The sequence below is a fragment of the Lytechinus pictus genome, chromosome 1, assembly GCF_037042905.1.
Source record: "Lytechinus pictus isolate F3 Inbred chromosome 1, Lp3.0, whole genome shotgun sequence".
NCBI classification, from domain to species: Eukaryota; Metazoa; Echinodermata; class Echinoidea; order Temnopleuroida; family Toxopneustidae; genus Lytechinus; species Lytechinus pictus.
This window is the reverse complement of record NC_087245.1, coordinates 31,592,231-31,618,968: the sequence shown is the minus strand read 5'-3', so window position 1 is coordinate 31,618,968 and position 26,738 is coordinate 31,592,231. Positions and strand designations below refer to the sequence as shown.

The following is a 26,738-nucleotide window of genomic DNA, read 5'->3' as shown; positions in this document are numbered from 1 at the left end:
CATCCTTCAGGAAAAATATATCAAATCCAAGAGACCTCATACACACATATTAGACAAAATCATTTGATAATCCGATTGCATTTTTATGTCATTTTATTCATGGGTATTAATAATTCCAATCACCTGTTGTTGAATGATAATCTCCCCTTTTTCAGTACTATGTAAAATTAGGTACATATATTACATGTTTCAGAAAGGGCAAACTATGTTTGCCCAACATGGCATCCATCACAGAATCATTCACAATACATAAAATAAATAAAATACCAAATCATATTCTATTTATTATTGTACATGTAGGACAGTACTGTAGAATTGAGCTTCAACAAATGAACGCAAAAAGTGACCATTTCTAACATCACAATTCATATCAATATTACACTCATAAATCTGGCTTTTACAGCATGTACTTGTATACATGAACAATCAAATAAAATGTAGTTAGTTTTTTTTTGTTAGAAGGCACATGGAACATTTAGCTGGGGAAACTCACAGTATGTACATTACTAAGTTCAAGAGTTTATATCTCTTGCATCTTGAACCTAGTTATGAGAGAACACATTTGAAAAACATGTCATAAAGTGCATATCAAAATAAATAAATGTAACACAATATCAAAGGTTGAAGATAAAGATATATTTATCTGATTTATTTGTATTTCTTGGACATTAGAGAAACATTCCTATGCTTATCACCAACACAACACAAGACACAAATTGATCTGGAAAACAACAAGTACAGATTTGTTTTCCCCAGATTTTTGTAAAATTGGTGAAAAGAGTGAAAATGGATTCCTTACAGTTGGTTAGGTAGGAAAAGTAACCCTTTCGGCTTTGCAATTCATTTACATAGCAGACTAGAAGGGCTTTTCAAAATGAAAAAGAAATCACTCAGCCGAGACATCAATGAGCGTTTCATCAGTTTTGCTTGCAAATGCTTGGAAAATGGATTTGCACCAATTGTCTTTCATTTCAATAAATTGAGCCATGTATGATGTTGGAGCAGAGGTACAATTAGTAATATATCAATAACTGTTTTTTCACATTACAGTGCACTTTTGAATATCAGTCCTCTAAATTTTTACTACCATTTTTCAATACACACTGCAATGTGAGCAAAGTTATAGTGAACATTACTTTGTAATTAATGGAATGTTTTTCATCACACAGGGTTTCACAAAAAAAGAAAAGAATGATCTAATCTGACTGGACCTAGCAATGGCAACATTTAGAGCCTATGGCCCGTATTCTGAACTCGCATTTAATTCAAACTTTAGTCTGGAATTGCTATTTAACTATTCATAGATACCTAGAAATGATAAATAAATTAACTTTCTTCACCATCAAATCAAGAGGAAAGACTACAGTTAACATGTATAATGTGCAGGATAAACAAAATTTTGAATTTTGGGTTTCCCACAATTTTGGCACAGTGTTAAGCCAAGGCGCAAGTTAAAACGGACTTCAGAGTATGGGGAAATTTCAGTAAATATCTTGACCTTTGAAGGTAGACATCTTGACCTTTAAAGGTGAAAAATAGGGATTAGGGTTGAAATGGCACTTCCTTTAAAAAGGATGTACATGTAGTAGTATTAAAACCATTAAGAGAAATTACATCAAAACAAGGGCTCAGAATGATTATAATCCAGAATATTTTCTCTATATCAAATTGTATTTTGAAGAAAACTTTCTAGACCCAGGTTAATATCCAAAAATGGATAATGAACATCAAAATGAATTATTTTTTTAAACATAGAGTGGCAATGATTAATTCCTTATTACTCCCCTTTACTTGCAAAAAAAAATATACTAAAAAACAAGAAAATAGGAAATATTATTTCCATTGTAATGAAAATTCTCTGCATTTCATGCTATGCACTATATGCCAAATATACTTTACAAGCTGAATACCTACCTTGAACATGATTCTATTTATTGTTAAATTTTGAAAATTCACAAACACTAAAAAAATAAGGATATGAAATATTTCCATTTAATCTCACAATGCAAAAAATATCCAAAAAGGAATTTAAAGAAATGTAAAAAAAAAAAGACTTTTGTTAAAATGAATATTCAATTATTTGAATGTAACAGAATAAATTACAGGTTACAATAAATGAATGAGGCACACAGGATAGCTAATACTTTTTAATGATAGAGATGAAACTATAATTTGATTAGTAATTATATTACTGCAATTGGTTTGAATTCTTTCTCCATCAGTACTGCAATGTATGGGACAGTTGTCACCCCTTATTCAGGCCAGCTTTCACTGGTATAAGAATAACCATTATAAAGGTTGTTACTATCACATTATGACAAAATCCAATATTCGAATTTAACACTCCAAACTTTTCGCCCCAGTAAAAGACATGTTGATGTGTAACCATTTTCATTTATTGAAATAGTTGTAAGAAATGCCAAACCTATTGAATAATACAGCATTGCTAAAATTAACTCCCGGTAAAAAAAAAAAAATTGGTCATGTCTCCGAACCCACCATACATGGTTGACTAGTCAAGAGGAGAAAAAATGTTAGACCTTGACATGGGGCTTTTCCATTCGCATATAACAAAAAATGCAATATCTATATAGCACTTAATGCTAATTTTTGTAATGCCGAAACATTCGTAAAAGAGGTACAACAAAAAAGGCAGCCTTACAGTAACTTATATAAGGCACTTATTAAAGAGGGCTCCCTTCACAGGAGGAGCAATATCTGTCTTCAAATCAAACAAAACTAGTGGGAGTAATTAAAGCTGGACCAGTTTCCTGAAAGTATAATCTGTCCTTGACAGTTCCATGAATATTACATTACACTTCAGTTTGATTTGTTGAGTCCAGTTAACAAATTCTACATTTGTTTCACGAACTCGGAAAGATGCCCAAAATTCTGTTGCAAACTTGCACGCCATATCTATACAAGACAAAAGCAAAATAAATGTTCTGATTCGGGAATTCCTCATCAGATGGAATTCCCAGTCTTTTGTATATTTCTTACTGTGTATTTATTTCCTTTCATTGTAATTATATATTTTAGTGTGTTGCCGTAGAGCCTCATCCATGAGAATAAATTGATTTTTTAAGAGGTGGTGACTCACTATTATGTACATCTTTGTGATTGCAAATGATTCTGATGTTCTTATTTTGAATATTAACGTTACCAAATAAATTGACATTCAATTCAATGGTATTTGAATGTAAAATAAATTTCACTTACTATTGGCATAAAATTCATCCAAGTTCAAGATTATTTGAGATGGGGAAATTGCACCTATGGGAAATATCTGAAATTCTCTCCAGCTGTCTTTAATGTCTACATCAGCATACAAGTAGTTGGAAATCAAGGCACCATTATCTACTTCATTCTTTTTTGTCTAACGCAAACTGGACCTGACCTGAAATTTTGTTAATTGAGCTTTATTTAAGGAGACATTCTGTAAAAAAAAAAAAAAAAAACCATGATAACTATATTAGTAATAAAGTTGAATTAAAAAAACACTTGTGACACTTCATCTCCAAGTGCTTTATAATACTGTTAACTAAAAAAAAACACAGAGAGATATGAGGCCCGTTTCATATAGGGACTTAAAACTATGGTAACTTGTCCACTATGAAAACTACCATGGTAACAGGGCTCAGCAGCCAATCAGAATCAAGGTAATTGTCATAATTGCAAATTTTCTATAGTTGTGAGTCTTTATGAAACAGACCCAGGACCTGATAATATTTCTAGAGCTCTTCTTTAGGCAGTTTGGTTCTGACGTAATTTTCTAGTGCATCTAGGGTCCTGGTACCGGAATGTTTCTCAACGAATTCACCATCTTTGAATAGAAGGAGCGTTGGGTATCCTCGGATCTGTAGGAAGATATAAACAGGCGAAGAAAGGTCAATGAATGGATCATTGCTAAATAATAATATTCTGATTATACATAGTTCTTAATACATCAAAATAGATGTCTATAAATGCTTTTACAAATATATATTCTACATTGAACAAATACAGATTCTATTTACATTTATTAAAACTCAACAATGGTTTACTAGTATTAAAGGGAATTCAGAATTATTCATTCATTCCAATAAAAAGAAAAAAAAACATTCAATGACAATTTGTGTATTTCAAAATACATGTGCATAAGCATTGATTCTGAGAGATTGGTCGACCAAAGCGTAATCGACTTTGCATCATAAATTAATCTTCTCTCTCAAAGTAATTACAACCCACATTTAAAAACTACATTTTTGCTGGGATCTCACACATAGCTTTATTAATTAAAGGGGTACTCCAGGCTAACAAAAAATTATATCTCAATAACTAGAGTAAAATTCATCAAGGAAAATGCTGAAAATTTAATAAAAATCTGATGAAAAGTACAGAAGTTCTTGAATTCTAAAATTGAGCGATATCTTCTGAAAAATTCATCAGGTGCGCTGATGGTATCAATTTCCTTTTTCTCTGATGTTATTTCATATTTCTGCACAGTGTATGATATGCCTCCCTTACAATAAAATAAGTTACAGCAATGCACTACATCTAATGCACTAAATCAGTTGTCAATCAAATTTTTTTTTAGTTCTTGGAAGACAAAATTTGAATAAACAGAATTTTCATGTAATAAAATATAGAAGAACATGTGGGGATATGACATCATCACTTTGCTCATTGAATATTCATGAACACAGCACTCTTTCACCGATATAATGCAAATCGTTAAAATGCCATACATGTAACTTTCTTATTCCTTGTCTGATTTTGATGAAATTTTCAGTGTCTTATTTGTCTTTATCTGTTCAAATTATTTTATTTTCAGCCTCGAGAAACTCTTTAATCCTCATTCTTGTGTTTGGGATCCATCATCCTATGAATATCTCTAAATTTTTTTTTAAATCCTCATCAGTGGTCCTTCCATGATATTTTGTATGTCTAAAGAATATGTAGATGACCCAAAAGCCACTGATGATGATGATGAACCTTGATGAGGCGTGTATTATGAAATGCACATATCAAAGTTTTGTGTTTACATTAGGCGGTGCTGCACCAGCCCGAGTTTGCTCAATCTCGAGATTTTAGCCCGATCTGCCCTCTTCGCGATCAATCTCGAGATACAAGAAACCCCATCTCCACCATCGCAAGAAGAGTGATTCCTGCTCGAGCGAGGCATCGATGCATTATGGTCTGACGCTGTGAATAAATAATCCGGAGTGCGTCTGCACCTGCGAATTAGCGGGATAATTCGTAAAATAGCGTGCTATTTTGCAAATAATCCCTAGTCGACTTGGGATTGCAATCTCAAGATTAATCCTATGAACTAGCACGATAATTGCGTCTCTATTACAAATAATCTTGAGATTGTTCAGATCGGGATAATTTGCCGGATCAGAAATAGCACGCTAATTTGAAAACTTGGGCTGGTGCAGACGGCCCTATTATATAATGGAGCATGCACCTTTCAGTTTATAAAAAGTGCCTGTAAAGCACTTTATCCTCACAACATTTCACAAGGCAGCATGTAAAAAGTATGAGCCAGGTCTGTTTTTTGGCAGGAATCCCTCTATTAAAGCCCCTTTGCATCGTTCAAGGAGGATTTCCCGTATTCCCCATTATTTTATGATGACAAGTGAGGATTGGTAATGCAAAATCACCGGTGGGATTCCTGCAGGAGAGATGCAGTTCTGACTTTTGTCAAGGTGCCTAAGCTGATCTGTGTATTTTATTTTAAAGAGAGATTTTCTTACATCATGTTTTTGACAAAGAGGCTTTTCCGTCTCCCTTGTACAATCCACCTTTGCAATAGTAACGTCTTTTCTGCTGTCAAACTTCTCAGCTAGTTGATCCCATATTGGTGAAAGCTTCTCGCAGTGTGGGCACCTGAAATATATCAAAACATACATACATCATAATCAATGATACATCATCATCATCGTCATCATCATCGTCATCATCATCTCATCATCATCATCATCAACATCCGTACATGTACTCCAATTTTGTTTTTCATTTCTTTTCAAACAGATGATAAAATAACCACTTACTACAAATGAGCAACTCACCATGGGGCATAAAACTTTACAAATGATGTTCCTTTTGCTGTCTGGGTTAGGAAATTGTTTGTTGACAAAACTGCCACCTACAGATATCAAACAAAAAGAAAGAAAAATGTAAATAATGGACTAAATAATCACCAATGATCATTTAATGGTGAACATCATTTACCACAAGAAAGGATCACCAGATGTTTAACTTATGAACAGCTTTATGAAACAGCCCCCAGGAGCAAATTGCAAGATATATGCCTGATTCGGCGACACCAAATAGAGATTTGCAATTGATAATAAGTTTCTTGCAACACCCCATTAGACTGCCAAGTTTGACAAAGTTACATTTTATATTTACTTCTCAAAATTCAAGCAGCATTTGCTGGGTGGTGTTTTCTATTGTTGTATCAACTTTTTTAAAACTACTGGTGACCCTTTCTTTGGTCCTAAGTCAGACAAGTTAGTCTCAATCATTTTGATTCCAATCAACTACAGTTGAAATCCTATCAATCTATGTTTTAAAGGGATGATCCAGGCCGGAAACATTTATATCTCAATAAATAGAGTAAAATTCACAAAGCAAAATGCTGAAAATTTGATTAAAATTGGATAACAAATAACAAAGTTATTGAATTTTAAAGATTTGCATTATTCCGGTGAATCAGTTCTAGGCATATCTTTATGGATATTCATTAGGTGGGCTGATGTCATATCCCCACTTGTTCTTTTGTATTTTATTATATGAAGTAAGTTTTATCAAAAAAATTTCTACCAAGAACTAAAACACTAGCACTGACAACTGATTAAGTGCATTAGTTATTTATTGCCGTAACTTATTTCATCATAATGGAGACACAAATGAAACATTAAAGATTTCATGTAATAACATAAGAAAAAGGAAAGTGGGGATATGACATCATCAGCCCATCTAATGAATATTCATGATGATGTGCATATAACTGTTTTCACAAAATATTGATAAACTTTAAAATTCAATAACTTTGTTATTTGTTATCCGATTTTGATGAAATTTTCAGCATTTTGCTTTGTAAATTTAATTCTATTTATTTAGATATTTTCAACCCAGAGCATCCCTTTAAATCTAATTTTTATAAATTGCCTGAATGGAAAATTCAATATATTTTAAGTTTGATAAGGGTTAGATCAGGGCCCCCGTCTTACAAAGTACATATTGATCCAATCAATCACAAATATGGACGGCCAGTAAGGTCAAAATCTCTTATGCATGTTTTTTCAAAATATTTTCTAACTATGATGTATATTCATGCATTCATTGTTTTCTTGAAAATGCATGTGCTTCTCTCTGTTCAGCAAGGACACTGTTCGAATTTCCTGTAGAATAAATTATGACACTGATGGATTTCCATAAAGTGATTGGATCAATCTAACTCTTTGTTAGACGGGGCCCTACTCTATCTAGTCTACTCACATTTAGTAGAGCCTTTGTTAAAATGTAGAAACATTCAGAATATCTCATTATGGCACAATAAGGATCACCAATGAATCTTCAAGTCATTTGTAGGGTTACCAACGGCTTTATGAAACGGCCCCAGGGTACTGTAACATAAAGCTTGGTGATTGATCGTTATTCGTAGGGCTATTTTACAATTAATCATACACTATCATCTATGGAATCAATCGTAGAGATTAGCACCACAATCAATTGCTGAGATCTATGTTATGGGGACCAGGGTCCCGTAACACAAAAGTTAGCGATTACTCATACGCTTGGTTTTTACGATTGATTGTACATTGTAGCCAATGCAATCAATCGTAGAAAAATGTTCTACGATCATTGCTATGCTTTGTGTTACGGGCCCCAGGTCCCCTCACTCACCTTAGATTCAACAGCTGGCTGTTCTTCTGGAGGTTGTTCTTTGACGGGTACTGGTTTGATGGCATCCTCAGAGCCAGGAAGAGGTGCCGTACGTTCTTGAGTCGGAGTCTTCGTCATCTTACTCACATACTCCTTCAAGGCTACATGGTCACGACCACCCTTATAAGAATCAATCTAGTAATAGAGGTATTGAGAGAAAGAACGGTATATCAGTCATCTTCATTCCACCACCAATAATACTAACAATTACTGCTACTTTTACTGCTACTTCTACATGGAAGGATAAGAAGAAGAGGAAGAGAATCTTCAGTCAGAGTCTTTGTTATCTTACACACATACTCCTTCAAGGCTACATGGTCACGACCATCCTTTTAAGAATCAACCTAGTCATGGATGGAGGTAATGAGAGAGGAAGAAAAGAATGTAGGATATCTTTATTCTACCAACATTAATACTACTACAGCTACTATTACTGCTACTACTAATAATACTACTACCACCAACACTAACATTACTACTACTACATGTATGACTAATAGTACCTGCTATATACTACTTTTTACTATTACTACTACTACTACTACTACTACTATTGTTGCTGCTGCAACTATTAATACTATTACTCTGTTGCTGCTGCTGCTGCAACTACTACTACCAAGACTACTTCTACTATCACTCCTTCTACTACTATTACCACTACTACTAAGAGGTGGAGAAGCAGGAGGAGGAGGAGGAGAAGAAGATGAAGATGAAGAAGAAGAAGGAGAAGATGAAGATGAAGAAGAAGAAGGAGAAGAAGAATACGACGACGGAGGAGGAGAAGAATACGAGGAAGGAGGAGGAGAATGAGGTAATACTGACTAGCACTCTTGTGACATTAACAAAATGCTTCCTGTTTAAAAAAATTTAAAGCTGGGTTGTGAACTGAACACGGAATCCCTCTGATCAATCGAACTGGCTTCATGAAATATGCTGGTAGCCTAATACATACAACAAGGCCATCATCAGAAAGGGCTCATCTGCCACTCTTGATCAGGATCCGGTATCTGAACAAAGGAACTAACCTGACCTGGGTCCCGTAACACAAAGGTTAGCGATTGATCGTACGCTTGATTTTTACGATTGATTGTACATTGTAGTCGATGGAATCAATCGTAGAAAAATGTTCTACGATCATTGCTAAGCTTTGTGTTACAGGGCCCCGATGGTATATGAAAGAAAAAAAGTGGAATACTGTAGAAAACTTACTGCCTCTCCATCCTTAAAGAACTTGAGAGTTGGGTAACCCTTGACACCATGCTGTTCACATACTGATCTGTGTGCTGTACAATCAACCTACAAAATCAACAAGGGACACATCAAATGATACTTCCCATATGCCTTCTTATTTTCTTCAAAATATACCTAAATTATTCTGAATTGATCTAAATTTTATTTCTAGCAATTACTGTTCAACTCCTTAATTGTGAAACATTGATCTACAGGTTGATGATTTAGTACCCACTTTTTAAACGTTGATATCAGTTCATTGACCCTCAAATGACCTTTGACCTTCACCTAGTGACCATAAATTACATTCAACCATTTACAAATGCTTGATATCCATTATCTGAAAGTTTTATGGAATAGGGATTTATACTTTTAAAATCATCTTGAAAATTCAAATTTGGATATTGATAACACAATATGATCCAAGTTCACTGACCCTCAATGACTTTTGACCTTGATCACTTGACCTGCAATAAAATAATGCCATATGATCAGTGACATTTGATTTCCCTTATGTCCAAGTTTTAAGAAAAAGGTCCATTTTACTTCCTAACTTACGATGATGCCGAAATAGGCAACTAAAGTTTTGCTCTGCTACACAGGCGAGACGAAAAAGGGAAATATTGCATCAATTTACAAGGGTCTAAAATACTTTTGGTCACAAAGGCCTGTGTCCTCGAAAGACGTTTCAACTGTACCATGGTACAAAACCATGGACTATACAGATTTTCGTACATAATTACGCATATCTCATCACAGACACTAAGAAAGATCAAATTAAATGCTCGCTTTTGGCAAAAGGGTGCTTATCCAACAATCAGATCATCTGTTAAATGTGTACCGGTATACATTGGCATTTAAGCAAGATCATATGTCACACTTAACTCTCTGTAAAACGCCCCCAGGCCCCATGCAGTCGGTAAAAAAAAGCCCCGTCTTCGCTAGTCCTCATGACTTAACATACCTTTGCAATCTTGACAAAGTCGCTATGCTGGAATCCTTGGGCAAGTTGCTCCCACGTTGGGGCAAGTCGCTTGCAGTGGCCGCACCAAGGGGCATAAAACTTGATAAAGTGATGTCCTTTGCTGACATGATCCTTGAAGGTAGCTACTGTGAGTTCATAGAGGCCATTCTTGGCTTCAGGAGGCTGCGGAACACCAGGTTCCTATGAGAAATAAAGCAAATCATGCAAAGAAAAAAAAGTTACACAGGAAAACTTTTTTTTTTAATCTTTGCAGTTTTTATTTGTCACAAAAACAATCAAAATATACAAAACATTCCTTGCACTTCAATTAAACAGAACAATGATACAAACTGTTTAAGTACATAAAAAATTATTCTTAATAAATTGTTATGTATTCAGAACAATTTAACTTGTACCCCAGTCCTGCCAACAGGACTATCCATAAAACGAAAAGAAAAAGAAACTTTTTGCCCCCCAATAGGAAAATAGTATTTTGGTGTTAAGAGATAGTAGAAACATGCACATCATCATCATGGTCCCATTGCATAAAACCATAATGGTAACTTTGCCATCCAATGGTATATTGCACGGAATCCTTGATTTTGAATGACTGTTATCAGCATTACTATGGTAGTAACCATTGCATGGCTAAGTTACCATAATGGTAACTTTTATGCAACAGGGCCCTGGATTCTTTAATGAAAAAGTACAAACAGGAACTATTTTCATTGAAATGGGTCAGTCTTATACCATGGAGCAAAAATTGTTGACATATTAATATACAAATAATGCATGCAGCCGAGTGCGTTAGTGGAAATGCAGAGCACGCGAGGTTTCTTTAGATAGGTGCCGCACTGTGCACGAGCCGCTGGCGGCGAATGCCCAGTGTGCTCCATCTGAAGAAACCGAGCTTTCTCTGCATTTACTTTTACGCACGACAGAGCAAGTGCATTATTTGTTTTATAAAATAGCAACACAGAAACAATTTTTTAAAAAGTTACAGTACAGTTTTGTTGGACTTCTACCGCACTGGTTTGCTTGAGCGTGCAATCTCCTTGCTCAAAGAACTATCGCATTTGAAGGGCCCAGGTTTTGGAACGATCTTCCCGATGATATGGTACATAGTGCCTCACTTAATATATTCAAACGTAAATTGAAAGCGATGCTTATCAATTCTTATAATTTCCCTTTGTAAACTTTTATATTCTTGCACTTTGTTAATACGCTCTGGCCGAGTAATGAGTAATAATTGTCATAGAGTGGCGGACTCTTTTTTATTTATTTATTTTTTTATTTTTTGTATTCCTTACACAATCGTCACATTTTTGGCATTACTTTGTTATAATCAATTTACTTACCTGTCCTCTCCTCATTAAGACCGATTTTTTTCTGGATCCTGCAGACTTAACAAGCCTTGCTTTTTTATGCAGGTTCCCTCATATTTCACTCTTTTAAATTGTCTTTAATTCCAAATCGCTATTTTGTTTAATTTGAATTAATTGTTATGCCTTGTCTGATTTGTATTCTCATAAGTTTTCTTATATTGTTTCATAATTTTGTTTGTACTTGTGAAATATGTGAAATAAAATCAAATCAAATCAAATCAAATCAAATCAATTTTCGTTGCGCACCTTTTGTACAGCCGTGCAGTGCACAAAAAAAGTTGGATGTCATGTGACGCGTATTGGCCAATCGCGATGCTTGAAATAATACACCTATTTTATAATACATTTTACATAACACCCATAATATACATTTAATTTTTTCTTCATTAGCTACACGAGACACATTAGATTACCTACAATTCATACTATTCTACAAGGGGAAATTCACCCTGATGTGAGTTTGTTTGAATCAAAGCAGAACTAAAAATAAATGCATTAGTGAAGGTTAGACAAGAATCCATTAAAGGACAGAGAAATTTAAAGATTCTGTGACATATACCTATACTGATGTGACATAATTTCCATGAAATAGAATTTCCTCATTAAAAATGAAAGTGAAATTTGGATGTTCAATTTGTAATCGGACACGTCATATCATACCCCATTCTACATGGGAATAAAATGGGAATTCATATTACATGACAAAAAGGTTACAAATTTGAAAAATTCATAATTCACTTATTCTTTGATGTACTTTAATACATCATACATTCATTCCCACTCTCAATCACCACAACCCTACAGTAAAAATTCCAGCAGGAGTAATTTGGTGGATCAAATACCAAGTACCGGCATTTGTCTCTAATTTTTCTGCTTTTATTATTTAAAATCAAACGATTGTTGCGATGAACTTCCCTTTTAACATATGAATCACTTGATAAACGACAATAATAATAATAACGTCATGTTTTACCCAGGGAAGCCGCTTCAGTTCTGAAAACTGTTCCACCAGCGGACCCTGCTTAACATGATGTTATTGTGGTAATGCGATTGTTACGTATCTTATTGTTACGTAACATAGCTGGTTGCAGAGTTGTGCGCCTTTTTGCATCAACCCGCAACGCGTTGTTAGATGCGTTGCGATTTCAACATATTTTCGTTTTCAAGTTTGTTTTGTCAGAGAAATAGATTTCCTCTCGAAAGCAGGTGTAACCTATTTTCTTGTGCTGCGCTGATTAACGGCCTTACTTATCACCTGAATATTTGAATCGTTATGTTGGAAAAAGGAAAGTTTTTCAACGGTTTATTGACTGCTTGTTTATCGTCATCGATCGATTAGACTTAGTTCCAGATTGTTTCAGGACTGTATACACTAAATTCTCGGGGCTGTTTTGATAGTAATAAATGTTCTTACAACAAGTAGACCTACAACTCACGTTTCGTCTTTTTGAGCCCTCAACATTATTATTACCCGGCTTTAGCACGATACCCCAACCAATAGAATCAATACCATACCTGTGGGTTTAGCTCATCCTCTATGTATTTCTCCAATGTGGCAAGGTCTCTCTTTCCCTTGTACTTCGATGGTTCTTTATCTTTCTTGTAAAGCTTGAGAGTAGGATATCCGGTAACGCCATGGTCAGAGCAGAGAGAAGTCTCCACTGTGCAGTCAACCTGGTCAAGAAATAATAACAATAATGATGATGATGATGATAAGAATAATAGTAATAATAATGATAATAATAATAGTTCTCATTTAATGTACCCAGGGTAGCCACTTCAGCAGTTAACCCTTATTTAACTAGGGGAGGGGGTCCATTTGACGCCCCTCCTCAACAAATTTTGCCACTATGCTGCCGTGAATTTTTTTTGGACCACGCCGCTCACTGACTTTTTACTTTCAAGTCTTGCGCATCTTTTGAGACCAAATTTGGGACACCCGGGTATGCAGTTCCAAATTATGCAACATTTTGTAAGCGTATGCCAGACCCAAAATTGTTTGAAATAGTGATTCCGTGTACAAAGTCAATGTAAATTGTATTTTTCAACCAAAAATCATAAATGTATGATTACTTTTCCTTTGTATACTATTTATGATTGCAAAAGGGTCCTTGACAAAGTTCATTAAAAATAAACAATAAAAAAAGAGATACATATAAAAAAAAACAATAAAATATATAAATTTAATCATGTTTTGGCATTTTTTGTAGATATTTGTTAGAAATGTAAAAATTGATATTTTCACAAAAATTACCATTGTACTAGCTATATAAAGTGAGTTAAAGGCAAAAACATACACAAAAAACATATTCGGGGCATTATTTCATACGTTTATATGCAAAATTAACAAAAGAATAAAAACAATTAATTTTTTTGAAAACTTCACTATAAATTCTTGTAGTTTACAACTGGCTCTACGCATGTGCAAATTTTCGCGGAGATCATGCGTTCAGCAGCCGAGATCTGAAGGGGGTGGGTTATTTACAAGTACAAGCAAGAGTGAAATATAATCCAAAATCTGCCTTCCCAACTCAAAATTATTCTTGAACAAACATTCAATGATGCAAGTCCAAAGACACTGAGTCTTACCTTAGCAATAGTTACAATGCTATCTTCAGCAGTGTTGTATTTTTCACTCAATTGAGTCCAGACCGGAGCTAACTTCCTGCAATGTCCACACCTATAGGGTAATCATTGGAGATTGAAAAAAAAATGTGATTGTGACAATTCCAATGTTCAAATTTATATTTAAGTCATTTTCAACAAAAAAGTATAAATGACATTCATACAAAAAATATGAATTAAAATATGTACATGTTTAATTGTTTTTTCCCATATAAAAATACAAAAGCACAAATTACTAAACATAATTGATATCTGTGAAAATGAAGGAATCCGCTAAAAAGCCAATGCTTGTAGCTTGTGGATCCCTGAAAAATACAGTTAGTATTTGTCTACCAGGACTGGAAAAGTTAAAAAAAAGTAATAAAATGGAACATAAAACCACATAAGAAATTTTTTTTCAAAAATAATTTTTAAAACAAATTATGCAAAACTAGCAACTAAGACATGAAAAAAAAAATGGAAATGAAACAAAAAAATATGGAGCTTCCTAAACTCAACACAAGGTCAGGAAGGAAGAATGAGATTAAAATTTATTTGTGCATGCAATCAGTTATAAATTTCCTTGGGATCCAGTTTGTATCAATTCCATTTTTGATTTGAGGCAACTGATGTACAACGTTTGTACTTTTGTATTTCATGATATAAAATATGAAATATTCTAATTTTCTCCTAAATGTCAAGTGAAACAACGATTAATTCCTCCCTGAACATGTGGAATTAGTATTGTTTCATACTATATGGTTTAGTAAAGTTGGTCCTTATTGTCAAATCTGTTAAAAAAAAGAAATATTGTACAATTCAAAAATTTAAAAATAAGAAATAGTGAGTGAAGGACATCATCGACTGTCTCATTTGCATGTCACTGAATTGTTCATATCACTGGTTTTTTTTTTTTATAAGCAAAACTTTAAAACTTTCTTATTTTACATCTGATTTAATGAAATTTTCAGCGGTATGCTGGTTTGATTTTTCTCTATTCAAATCAACATTTTTCTGGGGTGGACTTGACCTTTATTAAAAATCAATGTAAAATAAGATAGTTATGAAATCATGAAATTTTGCTTAGTTTTCACATAACAGTTATAGACACCACACATGAATATGCAAATAAGAGAGTTGATGATGTCACTCACTCATTATTTCTTCTGCATTTTATTGTAGGAAATTATGCAATATTTCAATTTTTTGCAGAGACACTCTTCACCGAATCACAATAGGTTAAAATGGCACTTTCTAATGTTATTGTTAGGAGAGGAATAAACTTTGGAGAAAGTTATACAGTTCAAAATCACAGGGTATTTAATAATAATCAGCAACAGTTTACAATTCGAAGTACATGAATATATCAATGAAGATTTAGATAAAACAGGAGAGGATGAATATAATTATTTTGAAGTATCAGATCTGAAGTTAAACTAGTTTTGGGGGTGTACCAATTTAAGGTGGGAGTGATCTAAACTTGATCTGATTGGTCTACAGGTAACTGTCTATCAAACTTTCTCTGGTATAAGGGGTGTGGTGATGCTCTGTGCAAGTGACTGGGGCTAGAAGTGTGAGTCATAATTCTTTGTTCCTTGAAGTTAGCTGACGTCGCTGAGGGTTGGTCTGTTATGGTCAGGGTTTAGGAGTTAAATGGTATTGGAGGTTTGGGAATTCTTAGATGACATTGAGGGAGTTAGTAAACAAGTGAAGGTGAATACATACTACATAACAATAGTATCAGGATATCTACCCCCTGGCCTGGACATCTACCCCCGGACATCCACCCCGGACATCCACCCCGAACATCCATCCTCGGACATCCACCCCCTGGACATCCTCCCTCTAGGACATCCACCCCCTAGGAAAAGCACCCCCTAGGATGTCTAGGGGGGGGGTAGATGTTCGGGGCATAGATGTCGGGGGGGGGGGTTAATGTCCGGGGGTGAGATGTCCAGGGGTTAGATATCCTAGAATCAATATTATCATGTTGTACATTCATGTAATTTTGATATGCTCATATTTCATTGTATGGTAATATATAATATACAGCCTTCTGGCCGCAATTGAGTTCCGTTTAATAAACCATTTCTATTCAATCATATTCTAAATTATACACAGCCATGTGAAAGGGGTGAAGATGGTAATTTACAAAGAGTAAACAAAGGGTTATTAATTTGTGGCTGTTTGTAGATAAAGACACCATCTGTTGCCATCATCAAACCATCGAGCTACAATAGCTCCATGGTCAAACAAATCAATATAGTATTTACACAGGCCTCTCCAACAAAAATATGCCTTTATCTACTTGACATGATTATCTTAAATAATAAGTAATCATAGATAGTTAATAGTAGGTTGTTTGTGGTCCAATGGAAGTGTTATTAGAGAAATATCATTACAGAAGTAAAAAAATAAAAAATACAGAGATTGTAATAACCCCAGGTGGGGGGGGGGGGCAGTGAATATATTGCTGTACATAAAAAACATGTTTAAAGGGGTGTATTTTCAGTTTTGGACGCGGGCCGCGTGCACTCGTTAAGGGTATAAAAAACAATGATTTTAAAAACAAAAGGGTGGTTTTGAAAGACTGGTCGATGGCCAATGGCGGGGTCAAACGTATTTAGGGCATGTTTTTTTTCCAAGCTTTTTTTTTTATAGCCAAGCATGTTTAAGGTTGGTTTTTTCCAAAAGCTTTTTCCTCTGGGCTTTTTCCTCCTCGTTTCTGAAAAATGTTCGGGTTCTTCCCGATTGTAAGCTACGACCCTGAGAAACGGGAAAACTTGTTTAGGGGTCATATTCTGTCGACATCTTGTTTAGGGGCCAAAATGTGTAAATGAAGCCCATGAAAAACTTGTTTACACCACCTTTTCCGAGTTTTTTTTTCTCTCACAGATTTGCTCTCCACTGTCCAATGGTAGTGACCCCCTCCCCGGGATTAAATAGCAAAATCAATTGTGAATATTTGTCCTTTGTTATATTGTCTGATACTAGAGCAACCTGCCTGAAATTTGACACGTTAAAAGAGTTTCTTCAATATTTTTTGTTCTAAAATGTTTTTTTCACAAATGAAATTTGCATGTTTGTTGAATATATTTGTCTTTTTCTAATTGAAATAACTGTTTTCAACTTGCATCTCAACATTTCATGAAATCTTGAAATGTATCACCATGTTTCGCGGCTGCGATTCGACTTCGTTTGACATAGCCCATTAAAAAGTCAGTGCATGCTAAAACCGCTGAACCGACATGCAGCCTTAAAGTTACATTTGCTCCCGCATTATGCTCGGAGCTCCTGTTGAATGAAGGCAACCCAGAAGCATGCTGTCAACCTTATTTCTGTGCAAATTCACTGCTGTTGAGTGTTTCAGCGGTTTTTTTTTTTCATCGGTCATTTTGACAATCCTAAATCGTAAAAATTTCTTCATTTTTAGCTCATTTTTCAGCAGCTGTTTCTTAAACCTGAGCTATTAGCCCCCACATGCTCTGGTATTATGGTGCAGATTCCACATTTTTAAGAGCGAAATTTTATTTTTCAAAAATAGATAAAAATTGTAATTTGATAAATACTAAAATCTTAATTTTTATTGAAAATAATTATAATTATTTACAATCAAAATCCCAATTTTATAATTTGTTGAATAATAATTTTTATCTATAAAATATTCTTCAAAACGACATTTTGTAACATCGCTTATCAAAGCTACGTCATGACGAAGCGGTTCAAGGGTCAAGCCTATTGTCTTTGCAGTGTTTACGAATGGATACACGAGATCGGTCTGGTAAGAAACCTCTCAATTTTCTGATTTTTTGTGCGAAATGGTCATACCTTTATACGCATTAGGTGTATAAATTTATGTAATTTGATACAAATTTTGTTTAAAATGCGATCGGTAGTTGCAGTGTTAAATATGAAGGGAATTCCCTTCTTGTTTAGATAGTTTGCTAGGCACAGTCCCATATGCGTGTCTAGGCTCCGTGATGTAATGACAATATCAAAATCATAAAAAAATATCATCACAGAGTCCTCTAGGCTAATATTGACCTTGAAATGCAACTGAGAGACTTGCCATGAGGCATGCATTTGCTTGAAGTTAGGCTGGGCACTGGCACTAGATTTGTGCTGTATACATATGCCTAAATAGTCGATACGCGAGTTGGCCCCAACTGTTTTTTTGAGTGAACCATGTAGTTACATGAAGCGACATCTTCACATTTTGTGACAGCCAAGTTGATTATCTATTGATGTGACTTGTTTCCACGGCTCCTCTCAGAGTCACACAGTCCTAGGTCAGCATAAAGACTTTAAAATGCCTATTTTTAGCCATTAGCCCACACAATATGCTACATGCATTTCCAGGCACATGTTATGGAGTATTTACGGTAAGCCTTATTTTTCACTATTTAGGAAATTTGAGGTAAGTTTTGAGCAATGTTTGTGATAACAATGCTAATAAAGAATATATTAAGGTAATGCTTTATGTCGGAGTACCTATCGAAGTTGGCCGGTGCGAAACTGCATTAGCGCCGCCCTTTCCACCTTATTGAGGTCCCAATGCTCCCTTAGGCGGCCATTCCATGCATTTGGGGACTGGTCACCAAATCGAATTTGTACCTCCTTTCAAAACGATATGAAAAGAAACTTCGCTTTGGCGATTTTCAAAAGAATTGATGCAAAAGGCTTTGTTTACAATGTGAAGCTCCTCACACAACTGGTTCCCTCTTTCCTCATGCAATATTTATCAGGCTCAGATTGCCATGGGTGGACATTATAATTTTGTAATTAATCCATCTACCCTGCAATTCCCTGCTCTTAAGACCGCTCTGCCACTTAAACAACGTTGAAAAAAAAATTATTACAAAATCGATTCACTAAATAAATCACAAACACGATATATAAGGGGATGAATCATTTTAATATTAAACTTGTATATCTACTTGTTTCATGAGTGGATAAAGACAGTTTATTATAGTGAGATTCATTTCGTCAGAATCATCACTGACGAAATAAATCTCATTAGTAATCTGTCTTTATCTACTCTTCAAAATGGGGACCAGCCATGGAAAATTCCCCCTGAATTGTACATGCTGGTTACTATTTTTATGAGTAGATAAAGACAGTTTACTAGAGAAATTCATTTTGTCAGAATCATCACTGACAAAATAAATTTATATCTCATTAGTAATCTGTCTTTATCTACTCTTCAAAATGGAGCCCAGCGTGTAGAAGTCTATGGAGAATTTTCCATGCCGGTTTCCATTTCATTATTATCATAATAATAATTATTTATAATCAAAATTCAAATGCTATTATTTGTTAAATAATAATTTCTATCTATAAATTGTTCTTGAAAACAGCATTTTGTAACATCGCTCATCGAAGCTACATCATAACAAAGCGGTTCAAGGTCAAGCCTAAGCAGTTCAAGGTCAAGCCTATTGTATTTGTGGTGTTTACCAATGGATCGAGGGATCTACACGAGATCGGCCTGGTAAGAAACCTCTCATTTTTCATATTTATACTAACAGATTTTTCGTACATTCATTCGCATTAGGCATAAAAGGGTGTATAGATAGATAAATCCAACAAATTTACACAATTTTTAGTTGTACAGATGGATTTCCTAGGGAAATCCATTCGTGTTTACATGTCTTGCATAGGCATGTATGCCCACCGTGTCAAGGCTCTGTGATGTTACAATATTTCAAAAATACCATCACAGAGTCCTCAAGGCTACATCGTATCACACAGGGCAGCCGCCTACAAGGGAATGCTATCTCGCGGTCTTGACCACCGCAATTGCTATCGGCCAATTTTTGCAATAAAAAAGGTTGTACCATCAGTCCTTAATAGTTACAAGATGGGAAAAATCCTTAAGCAGCCGCACATTGGCGCAGATACTCTAGATATTGAGATATTCGACCGTGCGCAAAATTAGGTATCGCGCGAATTAAGGTCACACCACCATTCCTGCATCTCATGCATGCAAGTCCCCCGCCAGTGCGGGTCCCTGTAGTTGTGGGGAGGGAGTTGAAGTCATTTCCGTCCAATGTTTGGGTGTTTTACTCTAGATTAAACTAGTTTACTGAAATGGGAACCAGCGTGTACAAAGTATGGGGAGTTTTCCACGCTGGTTCCCATTTCAACAAGTATAGAAAAGACAACAATGAAATCAATCTTTCTGATCTAAGCTCTTTAGTCTTAGTTAGAAGCAGCGTGCCAGCTGCGCCTGCAGTGAAGCAGCACAGTGAGCAAGCGTGAAATTAGGTAGGTCATGTCTAGACCAAAAGCTTCGGTCTCTGTTATATTGGTTGTTCTGCTGAGCTCCGTTCGCTCCACTCACCAATTACAGAGACCGAAGTTCTAACTCGATCTGTACAGGGACTCAATGGCCATATGTTTATGCATGAAGTCGGATAAACCAGGGAAGTGGGAGTTGCGCGACAGTCGAAGTAAGTCACTGTTTTTTTTCCTTTATTTTTTTGTTTTGATGCATTTCAGGCCAAATCGGAATCAAAATCTTTACTTTGGTCGAGTTGACAGTTCTTTTTTATTTTTATGAAATAAAGACAAAAATCGATGAGCCCCGCCCGTTGGGAGGATTTTGCATTATTTGTTAACCCCCTAATGGCGGCTGCACGATCGCGAGCCGTCCGTGTACTAGGAGAAATAAGAAAAATAAAAATAACAATGGAGATTCACAAATCACCATTCACCCAATTCACTTTGAAATACCAATCCAACCTTCATTTAAAAAGAATGTTGCGAAAGGAGAAAAAAATAGAAACAAGTGGAATGCCTCTGGCCGTCTCACCTGCATCACGCGATTCAATATAGCAGCAGTGCTGATTTTGAAAACTACTATAACTCGCACAAGATGTTCAGTGATACTTGGTTACTCTTATTTCCACGTTTTATGAACTAGACCAATACACTTATAGAGATATGATGGCAATTCAACAAATACCCCCAACGTGGCCAAAGTTCTTTGACCTTACATGACCTTTGACCTTGATCATGTGACCTGAAACTCGCACAGGATGTTCAGTGATACTTGATTACTATTATGTCCAAGTTTTATGAACTAGACCAACACACTTTCAAATTTATGGCTGTAATTCAACAAATACCCCAATTTGGCCAAAGTTCATTGACCCTAAATGACCTTTGACCTTGATCATGTGACCTGAAACTTGCACAGGATGTTCAGTAATACTTGATTACTATTATGTCCAAGTTTCATGAATCAGATCCATAAACTTTCAAAGTTATGATGGTAATTCAACAGATACCCCCAATTCGGCCAAAGTTCATTGACCCTAAATGACCTTTGACTTTGGTCATGTGACGTGAAACTCATGCAGGATGTTCAGTGATACTTGATTAACCTTATGTATAAGTTTCATGAACTAGGTCCATATATTTTCTAAGTTATGATGACATTTCAAAAACTTAACCTTAGGTTAAGATTTTGATGTTGATTCCCCCAACATGGTCTAAGTTCATTGACCCTAAATGACCTTTGACCTTGGTCATGTGACATGAAACTCAGGCAGGATGTTCAGTAATACTTGATTAACCTTATGGCCAAGTTTCATGAACTAGGTCCATATACTTTCTAAGTTATGCTGTCATTTCAAAAACTTAACCTCAGGTTAAGATTTGGTGTTGACGCCGCCGCCGCCGTCGGAAAAGCGGCGCCTATAGTCTCACTCTGCTATGCAGGTGAGACAAAAATGTTTACAAACTCCTCGAGACGGCTGCCAGCTGTCTACACTACAGTCTAGTTCATAACTTCATGTCTTCGTCTTGTCGTGAAAAAGTGTCCGGTGGAAATTAGGAACTGGTTCCCAATTTCACGATACTGCCATTTAGGCCCAATACTGTTTATGTATCGACCTCATGGGTACTAGGAGTGCTTAGGTTTATTCTTATAGCGCTAAGCACAGTCAATATGAATAAACATGATAAAAGTTAAAACCACTCTAGGCGACACCCCAATACTTACCCGTGCTAATAAACTGGGACTCCACTCACGCGCATTTGGGCCGCCCTAGCTTAGAACTAAGCAATATTATCTAGAAATTGTTAAACTCTAGTCATGAAATATGTTGTATTAAATAAATTGATAATGTTTAATCGGTACTCACCGGTTCTTTTGTTGCATTTTCAGACCATTTCTCACAATTCTTCGTAAATATTTGCGGCAAATTTTGTCGCCATAGACAGCTATACATCCATCTTTATTAATAAATGGAGCGCCCTTTACGATAGTTGTTAATGCCGCGGAGAAATCGTTAGGCATTTTGGCATGTGTTCAAGGCGTTCTTTCTGTTTTATTTTTTATATTGAAGATTGTGCATTTGTTGAATAGCGCCGTCTACGTCAGGTATGAGATCAAGTGTATAAATACACTCTTCCAAAATAATTATGATTCCGACCTGGCGCTGTTTAACTTCAATCTCTTTCACCTAAATTAGCGATGAATGCTAGCATTATAAAATATATATTATTAACGTCTGACAAAAAGAATAACCAACCGATCAGCTGACGAGAACGCGAATCACGTGATCTTCATATCAGCTTCGATCGCGAGTCAGAAGTGAAGAGCAACTGCCCAGAAAATCAGGAAAAAGCCATGAAAATGTAAGTTCCCCTTCATTTCTTTCATTTTTTTTTGTTGCTAACGATGCATTTACACTATAAAATTATAATTTAAATAAGAGAAAGGAATATAGCTTGTACTTGTGATATAATATATAAATATCCTGTTCTCAGAGATTTCTAACCAAAAATACTACTGATGTCGCCTATGAGGTCCATACCACTCCTAGTACCAATGAGGTCCAACATTACATGTATGGACCTCATAGGCGACATCAGTAGTATTTTTGGTTAGAAATCTCTGAGAACAGGATATTTATATATTATATCACAAGTACAAGCTATATTCCTTTCTCTTATTTAAATTATAATTTTATAGTGTAAATGCATCGTTAGCAACAAAAAAAAATGAAAGAAATGAAGGGGAACTTACATTTTCACGGCTTTTTCCTGATTTTCTGGGCAGCTGCTCTTCTCTTCTGACTCGCGATCGAAGCTGATATGAAGATCACGTGATTCGCGTTCTCGTCAGCTGATCGGTTGGTTATTCTTTTCGTCAGACGTTAATAATATATATTTTATAATGCTAGCATTCATCGCTAATTTAGGTGAAAGAGATTGAAGTTAAACAGCGCCAGGTCGGAATCATAATTATTTTGGAAGAGTGTATTTATACACTCGATCTCATACCTGACGTAGACGGCGCTATTCAACAAATGCACAATCTTCAATATAAAAAATAAAACAGAAAGAACGCCTTGAACACAGGCCAAAATGCCTAACGATTTCTCCGCGGCATTAACAACTATCGTAAAGGGCGCTCCATTTATCAATAAAGATGGATGCTAAGCTGTCTATGGCGACAAAATTTGCCGCAAATATTTACGAAGAATTGTGAGAAATGGTCTGAAAATGCAACAAAAGAACCGGTGAGTACCGATTAAACATTATCAATTTATTTAATAGAACATATTTAATGACTACAATGTAACAATTTCTAGATAATATTGCTTAGTTCTAAGCTAGGGCGGCCCAAATGCGCGTGAGTGGAGTCCCAGTTTATTAGCACGGGTAAGTATTGCCTTGGGGTGTCGCCTAGAGTGGTCCATACATGTAATGTTTGGACCTCATTGGTACTAGGAGTGGTTAAAACAAGCATTTCATCCGGTACTGGCGTACCGGTACACAAACATGAAAATGAACGTGTGGGACAAGGTAAACAAGCAAAGACGAAAAGAGAGCCGACATACCACGGGGCAAAAAACTTGACAAAATGATCCTTTTTGCCTATTTCTTCTTGAAATGTAGAGGTGTCATAGTTCCGCTCGGAAGACGATCCCTCCTCTTCTGCATGAACCAAATTCAGGCCAATTGTGACCAAAACAATGATAGAAAAATACTTCATGATCTTATTTCGTCAGCTCACACACTCCAGCTTCTGTAACGTTAGAAATGCATCAAGGTCTTTCAAGGAGACAAGCTAGGGATATTAAAAAAAAAAAACTTTGGTCTTTACTGGTTTTAAAAAGATTCTCTTCGTCTTGGGACAAAAATAAAACTGATATGATCATCATGAAAAGGCAGTAGCATATAATAAATCTTTCTCACTCTCTATTTCTTAATTTCAAACGCGTGAGTACTGTGACCAAAAACTTAAAATACTTGTTTTATTTGTAAAAAGTTCTTCGTTTCTGTAACCACGCCTACCAGTACAGTTCGCCCAATGAAAATGACACGTGTGTAAAAGTTATTACATGTAGTCCAATAATAGGGGACAGGTTGGGGAGCGCGTTGGACTGTTGGGACAAATAGTCACTCTCTAGAAGCTTTTTAAAATCTTTAATTGAAAGTTGAATTTGAATTATATTCTTCTCATACAGATATACATTCATATGAATCCATCTATCTAAGAATAGATAGTGGGGAACAAAGACTCTTCACTTCGAACGGCCGCTAGGAGAGCTAAGAGGCGGGGGCCTCTATATAAAGGCCTTTCAAAAAATAAATAACATACTGCACGTGGACTTAAGTTTTAAGTTTATCGGGACTTGTAGTGAAGATTTTTCACCAATCAAATATGTGGGCACAATTTTGTTTTATATTTACACCCCCAATTGGAGACAAGAAACGTATATTCCACTAGATAATGCGAGCGCAAATTGCTGACTAAATTCTATTGGCTCTCCGATACTTATTGGCTCATGTCATTCTGAGTGTAATGTGAACACTTTCCTGAGAACATGAAAAGAAAAATGTGAAGAGCTAGAAATAGCTATGGTCTAATTAATCTCTCCCCCATCTCAACCGGCCCCTTTCTCTATCTACCTAACTGTTTTATGGCGATCTATCTATCTATCTATCTATCTATCTATATATCTTGCTAGCTATCTATCTAACTAGCTAGCTAGCTATCAATCTAGCTAGCTATCTATCTATCTATCTATCTATCTATCTAACTGGCGATCTATCTAACTGGCGATCTATCTATCTAGCTATCTATATATCTATCTTGCTAGCTATCTATCTAGTTAGCTATCTAACTAGCTATCTATTTATATATCTATCCAGCTATCTATCTATCTAGTTGGCTATCTATCTACCTAGCGATCTATTTATCTAGCTATCTATCTATCTAGATAGATATAGCTATCTATCTAAATAGCTAGCTATCTATCTCTCTAGCTAGTTATCTATCTATCTATCTTGCTAGCTATCTATCTAGTTAGCTATCTATCTAAATAGCTATCGATCTAACTGGCGATCTATCTAGCTATCTATCTAGCTATATATCTATCTATCTTGCTAGCTACCTATCTAGTTAGCTATCTATCTATCTATCTAGATATCTAGCTAGCTATCTAACTAGCTATCTATCTAGCTAGCTATCTAACTATCTATCTAGCTAGCTATCTATCTATAGATCTGTATCTCCCTGTTCTTCCTTCTTCTTTTTTTTTTGAGGGGGGGGGAGGGGGTCGTTATTTTTTTAATAAGAGCTAGAAATAGCTATGGTCTAATTAATCTCTCCCCCATCTCAACCGGCCCCTTTCTCTATCTACCTAACTGTTTTATGGCGATCTATCTATCTATCTATCTATCTATATATCTTTTTTTAATAAGAAAAATCCTGAGGTGATTTAGGTATCAACTAATTTTAATAGAGATACAGTAAACATGGTAAATGCAGTTTGACTGCTGGCTAGCTATCTAGTTAGCTATCTATCTAACTAGCTATCTATTTATCTAGCTATATATCTAACTGGCGAACTACCTATCTATCTTGCTAGCTAGCTATCTAGATGGCTATCTATCTAGCTAACTAGCTATCTATCTAAATAGCTAGCTATCTATCTTTCTCGCTAGCTATCTAGCTAGCTTTCTAGATATCTAACTAGCTTTATATCTAGCTATCTATCTAGCTAGCTTTCTAGATATCTCACTAGCTATCTAGCTACCTATCTATCTAGCTATCTACCTAGTTATTTATCTAGCTATCTATCTAACTGGCTATATATCTATCTATCTAGATATCTATCTATCTAGCTATCTATCTAGCTATCTATATATCTATCTTGCTAGCTATCTATCTATCTAGCTAGCTATCTATCTGTCTCTCGGTCTGTCTGTCTCTGTCTCCCCTCCCACTCTCTCTCTCACCCTTTCTCTCTCCCCTCCCACTCTCGCTCGACCCCAAAGACCTACAAATCTCCTACAAAGGCATTTTGCCTGATCAGCTTGCCGTTCCTCAATTTTCGTGAATTTGAGTTATATATGATCAGTTTAATACAGCACATCAGTCAAACTGCATTTACCATGTTTACTGTATCTCTATTAAAATTAGTTGATACCTAAATCACCTCAGGATTTTTCTTATTAAAAAAATAACGACCCCCTCCCCCCCCCCCCTCAAAAAAAAAAGAAGAAGGAAGAACAGGGAGATACAGGAGAGTGCCAGAGAGAGGAAAGGGGTGAAACTGGGGAGATTGAGAGAGGGGGAGAGACACACAGACACACAC

The 26,738-nt window shown here is 35.6% G+C and overlaps 1 protein-coding gene across 1 annotated transcript; it reads right to left on the bottom strand.

The window, feature by feature from the left end:
* Window positions 1-616: 616 nt before the first annotated feature.
* On the bottom strand, window positions 617-24,421 carry LOC129265799 (thioredoxin domain-containing protein 5-like). The gene is made up of 9 exons (XM_064100424.1): window positions 23,973-24,421; window positions 14,104-14,194; window positions 13,030-13,188; window positions 10,130-10,330; window positions 9,145-9,231; window positions 7,897-8,070; window positions 6,054-6,130; window positions 5,739-5,871; window positions 617-3,857 (listed from the first exon to the last, which is right to left on the bottom strand). The coding sequence occupies exons 1-9, from the start codon at window positions 24,125-24,127 to the stop codon at window positions 3,732-3,734; spliced, it is 1,203 nt and encodes a 400-aa protein (XP_063956494.1). The 5' UTR covers window positions 24,128-24,421; the 3' UTR covers window positions 617-3,731.
* Window positions 24,422-26,738: the final 2,317 nt, after the last annotated feature.

What these genes read in the sequence shown, in the direction of transcription:
- LOC129265799 (XM_064100424.1), bottom strand. Translation starts at nt 24,127, where the DNA reads ATGAAGTATTTTTCTATCATTGTTTTGGTCACAATTGGCCTGAATTTG. An exon ending in GTCAAGTTTTTTGCCCCGTG is followed by an intron (nt 14,195 to 23,972) that starts GTATGTCGGCTC and finishes ATTACCCTATAG; the next exon opens with GTGTGGACATTGCAGGAAGT. An exon ending in GCATTGTAACTATTGCTAAG is followed by an intron (nt 13,189 to 14,103) that starts GTAAGACTCAGT and finishes TTTCTTGACCAG; the next exon opens with GTTGACTGCACAGTGGAGAC.